We start from the raw sequence: 6,654 nt of genomic DNA on the forward strand, positions 1-6,654 counted from the left end.
TTGCACTATAAAGTAAATACTGTAAAATAGGGCTGAAAATAACGTCAGACAAAATTAAGTGCCTATGCAGTATGCACTTCCATATAGGATGACCTCCCCTATAGGTCTATGGCACATTAGGCAATCTGTTTGGTGTAGCAAATAACTGTGAGGAAAGTAACATGCATTTTGTTCAATTCTAAGAGGTTGAAAATAGTAATATTTGTCATTAGCCTATAGGCTTCCTAGGAAATCAAAATATGTCAATCATAAAGTGACATTGCTTGGCTTTTTTTGTTGTTGACATAATTCTACATGGGAAGCAGTTCTGCACCTTGTCCTGGTAAACTGTAAAATGTGCGTCTCTCTCTGGCACAAGACTCGTATGCTATCAGACACGTTTTGAAGATAAGCTATCACGCTGAATGGTTTGGAGAGGGAGGCATTCTCCACCGTATCACCTCGGGCGAGCCGTGAGCGCACAAAGCGCGCAGGGACGCTTTCCATGCCAAGACAAGCTTTTGAAACGATTATTGTTACGATTAATTATTCACCCATTCTATTCTACCCCCCCAACAAGTGTAGGGTAGCCTATGCATACAGATCAAACACATAACTGACATTTTAGATAGTCAGAAAGCAGGTGTCATAACATTACATGCGCTCCAGAGGACAGCCGTGTCTGTACTTACCCCATTGCCGCGGAGTTTTGGGACAACCCTTCAATTATAAAAACGTTACAAGAAGCGAACTTTAAAAAAACGCAGTGTCTTTAAAATCAATGTTATTAAAATAGATCCAGTCTTGGCATTAGCTATTGGATAAGTCCATTCCAGGTCCTCGGCTGCGAGCAAGTAATGCGATCACAGAGAGTCGAGAAATATGATCCCTGCACTCCCTCACGAGCTGAGCGGCGTTTCGATTCTCCTGATAGTCAAGCGTTCATTCTGGCGACCACAGAAAAACCTAATGCCATTTCATTAGCCTAACTTATTTATTCAGACGAGGTGACAACTTATGATCCCACCCGTTCCGTGTCTTCTATCCGCAGCCGCAAGGCTGATAAACGCTGTGATTTCAAAAAAACTAAGTTGTGATGTTCGATGAATATTCCTTGACTGCGGCGCTGGAGTTGCCTTGCCTCGGATCTGCGCTCTCAGCTCTGCGCTCTCAGCTCTCTCCCCAATGGGTTAGTGTTTCGTGAGAGGCAGGCAGAGAGCAGCAGGCAGAGAGCAGCAGTAGCGACACGGTGCGGCTTCCCCCTGCTCTCAACACTCCTACCTCCCACACACACATCTCATTTCTACAGCTTTCTAACAGCCTGGGATATGAAGTTACACTGTGGGCTATTTCATAACCTATTCTCAGGGGAAACGTGAGAGAGAAACGTGGACTTTTGGCCTATTTGTGACATGCAATTAAATATGCTCTTCACATGAAACAATATGCGTTTATTTCAAACTGTGCAATACCCTAGGCTAAACGGGTTGCATTGATTTGATGTAATTCTGCAGTGATAGACCTAGGTCCAAAATTACAATATAATGCAGGTAGGCTAATAATAGGCAATAACCTACTATTCTCGGCACTTACATGTCGTATAGATGGAGACGAGACTGGTTTTCGGCGGTCTTGTTCTGATTCAGGCCTTGTTGAACTGTGCCCCATCTCAAGTCACATTCCACACCAACTTACAACTTCAGGTGGCAGCTGCTTGACTTGATTCTCTGCAACCACCATGGGTTCAATATCAAGTTTTTATTATTTGACCTACCTCTGATCATGTCGATTGTTCACACTTAAGTAATATGTGGAAAAGGTTTGTTGCTAATAGTTGGCGAAATCTCTAAATAAAATGTGTTGACTATTTCTGGGAAAAAGGCCTGAGATCCGGAACCAATGATATCGGTAGCGTGTTCTTAGAGGGACATTTTTACCATGGCACTGTTGTTAACATTTGTCCAGTCGTACATGTCGAAGCTGTCTGCTGAATAAATACAATTTACAGGTAATTGCTTACATTTTGTATGCCATACTTAGCTGCGATGTAACCAACAGTTTTTACAACAATGTTAAAACTAAAGTTATCTTGGCTGCATCGCAGCTATGCCATACTCAGATATATCTAGCTAGCTACATAGCTTTTGTTAGAAAAGCAAAAGTAACTTTGTTCGCCAAATAACGTTTCCCAGACAGTTGATTACGTTATCCAAATCTGGGGTGTATTCATTAGTTGGATTCTGTTGCAAAAACGTTTTGTTTGTTGCAAAAGGGAAAACCGCTGGCCAGCTAGCTAGCAACAACACGTGCGAAGCTAATCAACGGCCTTTTCACTGTATTTCCAAAGATGTAAAAACGTAGTGAGTATCTGGTATTTCTCTCATTGTAGAATGACAGATGGTCCAGAAACGCCGCCTAACTATGAGGAGCAGTTTGCTCACCGGTTTTCTCTCGAGGACCGGGAGTACCAGCAGTACGTGAGTCGCCCCGCCAACCCCCCGCCACTGGTAGAGGACTGGGGGGGGCGTGGAGGCGGAAACAACCGGGGCAGAGACAACAGGTAAACAACAACGACCTTAGCTAACTGGGTGCTTTCAGCTCATTACACGTTTTGCTACATTGCGTGACGGTTTGTACTGAACAACATGTTTCCTCCACAATTTGAGGTATGGTTGCTCTAGTTTTGTGAGTGTGGTGCGGTGTGGCCTGATTAATATGGGTGTGTGACCACTTAATTTCAAAGCTAGTGCAGCACACCTTACAGTAGGCCTGGCCAACTCCAGTCCTCGGGGAGCCTGATTGGTGTCTCACTTTCTCCCATCCCTAGAAACACACCTGATATAAATGAATTGCATTCTAAACTGAAGATCATGAGTACTTGATTATTGGAGTCAGTTGTGTTAGCTGGGGATGGGGAAAAAATGTGACCCCAATCAAGCCCCCCGAGGACTGGAGTTGCCCAGACCTGCCTTACACACTCTCCTACTGCGCTACCACAACCATGTGGTTCTTCAACTGGGTCGTTCAGAACACCACTGTTTCTGTTCAGTCAAACGTTGCACACCGTTTTGATCTGCTGAATGCAGCCCTGGCTTGTCTCCTCATCATTAATATCTTTAACACTGTATTGGACTGCTAACTACCTCCGTATTATTCTGTGCCATAATAAGAACAGGACATTTCCAGAAGTGTTTCTGCACAACAATAGCAGCTGGTCTGATATGTCATTCTACAGTTTGCTGGGATGGATAACATGTTCATTTGGTTGATATGTTTTTTTTCTTCCCACTCTCCCCCCACATCTCTTTCTCTCTCTCTCTTCCTCCCTCTGTTCTTCAGATCCCAGGACCGTGGCGGGTACAGGGGTTGGGGTGGGGACAGGGACCGCGGAGGGGACAGGGACCGCGGAGGGGACAGGGACCGCGGAGGGGACAGGGACCGCGGGGGGGACAGGGACCGCGGGGGGGACAGGGACCGCGGGGGGGACAGGGACCGCGGGGGGGACAGGGACCGCGGAGGGGACAGGGACCGCGGAAGGGACAGGGACCGCGGAGGGGACAGGCGTTACGGCCAGGGTGGTGGTGGGCATCAGTCTGGAAGATACAACTCCTACAACCAGAGACCATCACATTACGACCGCTACTGAACTCCTCTTACTGTGGAGTGACCCCGTTCACCACACCCCAGGGCTCTCCAAAACTGTTCCTGGAGAGAGATCCTCCTGTAGCTTTAAACTCCAACCCTGTTCCTGGAGAGAGACCCTCCTGTAGGTTTAAACTCCAACCCTGTTCCTGGAGAGAGAACCTCCTGTAGGTTTTAACTCCAACCCTGTTCCTGGAGAGCTACCATCCTGTAGGTTTTAAGAGCTACAGGAGGGTAGCTCTCCAGGAACAGGGTTGGAGTTTAAAGCTACAGGAGGGTAGCTCTCCAGGAACAGGGTTGGAGAACCCTGCATTACACACACAGACCTGACTGACACACACTGTAGCAGGTCAATCTGATCTCTCACCTCTCTTCCAGATTGAATATTGTATTGATCAGTGATGTCATGCTCTAATCCACACGGAACAGGATTACAAAAGTGGTATTGATTATTCCAGCCAGTAGTCTGGGCATAGAGACAAACTATTTTCTCTATAGGCCCTTTTCTAAAGTAGTGCACTATATGGGGAATATGGCCCTGTTCAAAAGTAGTGCACTATATAGGGAATAGGTTTCCATTTGGGACACAATCAGCGCAGCAGAGTCAATAGAGATGGTTACAACGTGAACTGCAGGACAGGAAAAATGAGTTAAAGACTGTTCTTCAACTACCTACCGTCAAATGTAACGTTTAAGATGCTCATCTTTGCTACTAGTGTGATGAACTGCATTGATAGGCATGTGGTGTATTGTGGGGTGGCGTGGTTCTCTTGTTTTCATTTAGTTTGTTTCTCTTGACTCATAAGACAACATATTCAGCTGGTCTGGATGTTGATACAATGTTATTGATTCAATCTAAAAATGTGTAATTAATGAAACCACATTTGAACAGTCAATGTCATCTATTTTCTTATGTCACAAATATGCTTATTCTTTCCAGTTTAATATGTGACTTGAAATTGTAACCAGTAACACCATTTTTTTTTTCTTGTCTGAAAAATACAAATATAAAAATGTTCTTTGTGTCTCTCTCTCTTCCATTTTCTTGAGCCTTTTGAAACATGGGATTTGGAAGCCTTTTAAACATGCTTTATGTCCAGGGGCTGTATTCATTTGTTTACCACTGTAGCAAAGTATTTTGCAACTGGAATCGTTTTAACTCCGAACATAAAAACCTTTTATGCAATGAAAATGAGAGTTCCTATTGGACGAATTCAGCTAGGTCCCTCCCTGTTTTATTTCTGTTATGGGATGTTGAACCCTTTTGAACATGCTGTCTAGTCCAATAGTAGCATTGACTTAATCTGTGTCCTCACAACCACCTCTCAGTGTTGGGATGTTAGTATGCTGCTGCTATTCTTAAGGTTAGGGTCAGAGCCCTGGTCAGAAGTACTGCTCTATATACGGAATGAGGGGGTGTCATTTGGGACACATCATCCGTCTGTTGCATTATATAATTAATGACGACCTGCAGTAGGGAGGGTGTAGAGCACTACATAGTGGGTGGCACGTCTCTTTAAACCCTACTTAACACCGGTGACTAATGGCTAATACTGCACCAGGGACAGATCTAGAATCAGCTTTCCGTTCCCAAATCAGAACCATTAGCTGGAGAGTAACATAAAACTGACCTTAGATCAGTCTAGCCTGTTAGGGCCAACGTCACCCTGATATGAGTGGAGAGTTAGTCTCCTTCGTCCTAATTATGAATGACTCATCATGGCTGCTACTGTATCACTATGAGCCAAGATGGCTGTCTGTGGTTGTCCACTCCAATGAAAGTGGTATTTAGAGCAGAGAGCTGAGATTCTCAGGCCTCCTCTGCTGCTGCTGTATGAGGTCACCCACTGCCCTGCAGCAGCCCACTCACGTCCTGTCATGTAACCACAGAGCTCCAGTTCTTTTCTGTTTATTGTAGTGTGAATATACGGTGGAGGCAATACAAATCATTAAAACTACAGCACAGCAGCTTTATCTTACAACATCTGTGTACGTTTAATGGTCTGTGTTGTTTCCATACAGCCAGAACTAATGCAGAGGATAATATGAAGGAAAAACAACTGTTAATAAATCCCAACTTTTCCCTGCACTGTGGTGTGGCGATGAGAGGAGCTGAAAGATGCATGGATGTTATCACGGTTTGGCTACAGGCATTAGACAGCTAGGACCTCTCCTGTCACCCAATAGGAAACGAGGCATGATGTAGCTCACACTATTCTTCACTGACAGTCTGGTTTACTTAGTTGAGTGGGTGAATCAGATGTGTTGGTACTGGGTTGGAATAAAAGCCTGCACACTCTGAGACTGAGGAGCTCCAGGAACATGGCTGAAAAAAAAGATGATGTTGTTACTAAATACACCTATTATTTCACTAAATATATCTCTGCAGGAGTGAAACTTGATTCATAAAATCAAGGGCTTGATGAGCAGTTGATTAGTTAATTAGATTGGATGTGGAACAAAACATGTTGACTCCCTGTGAGGCCAAGGGCCCCCTGTAATCCACAAAGCATCTCAGAGTAGGAGTGCAGATCTAGGATCTGTCCATATTGATCTGATTCATTATGATCCTGCAGACAAAAGTGATCTTAGATCAGAACTCCTACTCTGAGACTCTGTGGATTACGGGGCCCTTGGTCTGCGTATTAAACGGCACCCTATACCCTTTATAGTGTACTATTTTAGTTTTAAACCGGGCTAAAATGTGGAGAGGAAAGGGTTAACGGTTGGCCCGAGTGGTGCTCTGCAAAGAGAGGTGCAATCAGCTGTGATGATAGGAAGACAGGGAGGGAGGGATGAGGAGAGAGGGATTCTGGAGCGCAGCGGGGGGGAGGGCTGCTGTCACTACAGTAATCAGTTCAGATTAGCCTAACTTCACTTTAGCCCTGGCTACAGCATCCTCAGAGAGGAAGGAGGGGAAAGACAAGGGGAGAGAGAGACTGACTTGAGAGATGGACCAAAGGAGGAGATGAAAGGGGACAGAGAGAACTACAGACAAAGAGGGAGAGACAGAAAGACAGAGATGATGACATA

The 6,654-nt window shown here is 45.0% G+C and overlaps 2 protein-coding genes across 4 annotated transcripts in view; one reads left to right on the plus strand and one right to left on the minus strand.

The window, feature by feature from the left end:
- Window positions 1-1,725, minus strand: part of LOC106561750 (homer protein homolog 2) — a 108,939-nt gene extending 107,214 nt beyond the window's left edge. Inside the window, exon 1 of one of the 3 annotated variants that reach the window (XM_082969787.1) lies at window positions 1,573-1,725. In XM_082969787.1, the coding sequence (XP_082825913.1) occupies window positions 1,573-1,574 (2 nt within the window). In that variant the 5' untranslated portion in view covers window positions 1,575-1,725. Of the gene's footprint in view, window positions 1-671; window positions 1,253-1,572 lie in introns of those variants that run through there. The other 2 variants (XM_082969786.1, XM_082969788.1) reach the window with 2 other exon arrangements.
- A 115-nt stretch (window positions 1,726-1,840) lies between these two features.
- On the plus strand, window positions 1,841-4,639 carry LOC106587904 (uncharacterized). The gene is made up of 3 exons (XM_014176563.3): window positions 1,841-1,987; window positions 2,369-2,539; window positions 3,319-4,639. The coding sequence occupies exons 2-3, from the start codon at window positions 2,370-2,372 to the stop codon at window positions 3,623-3,625; spliced, it is 477 nt and encodes a 158-aa protein (XP_014032038.2). The 5' UTR covers window positions 1,841-1,987; window position 2,369; the 3' UTR covers window positions 3,626-4,639.
- Window positions 4,640-6,654: the final 2,015 nt, after the last annotated feature.

Source organism: Salmo salar, chromosome 26 (genome assembly GCF_965601325.2).
Source record: "Salmo salar chromosome 26, fSalSal1, whole genome shotgun sequence".
Taxonomy (NCBI): Eukaryota; Metazoa; Chordata; class Actinopteri; order Salmoniformes; family Salmonidae; genus Salmo; species Salmo salar.

What these genes read in the sequence shown, in the direction of transcription:
- LOC106587904 (XM_014176563.3), top strand. Translation starts at nt 2,370, where the DNA reads ATGACAGATGGTCCAGAAACGCCGCCTAACTATGAGGAGCAGTTTGCT. An exon ending in AACCGGGGCAGAGACAACAG is followed by an intron (nt 2,540 to 3,318) that starts GTAAACAACAAC and finishes TCTGTTCTTCAG; the next exon opens with ATCCCAGGACCGTGGCGGGT.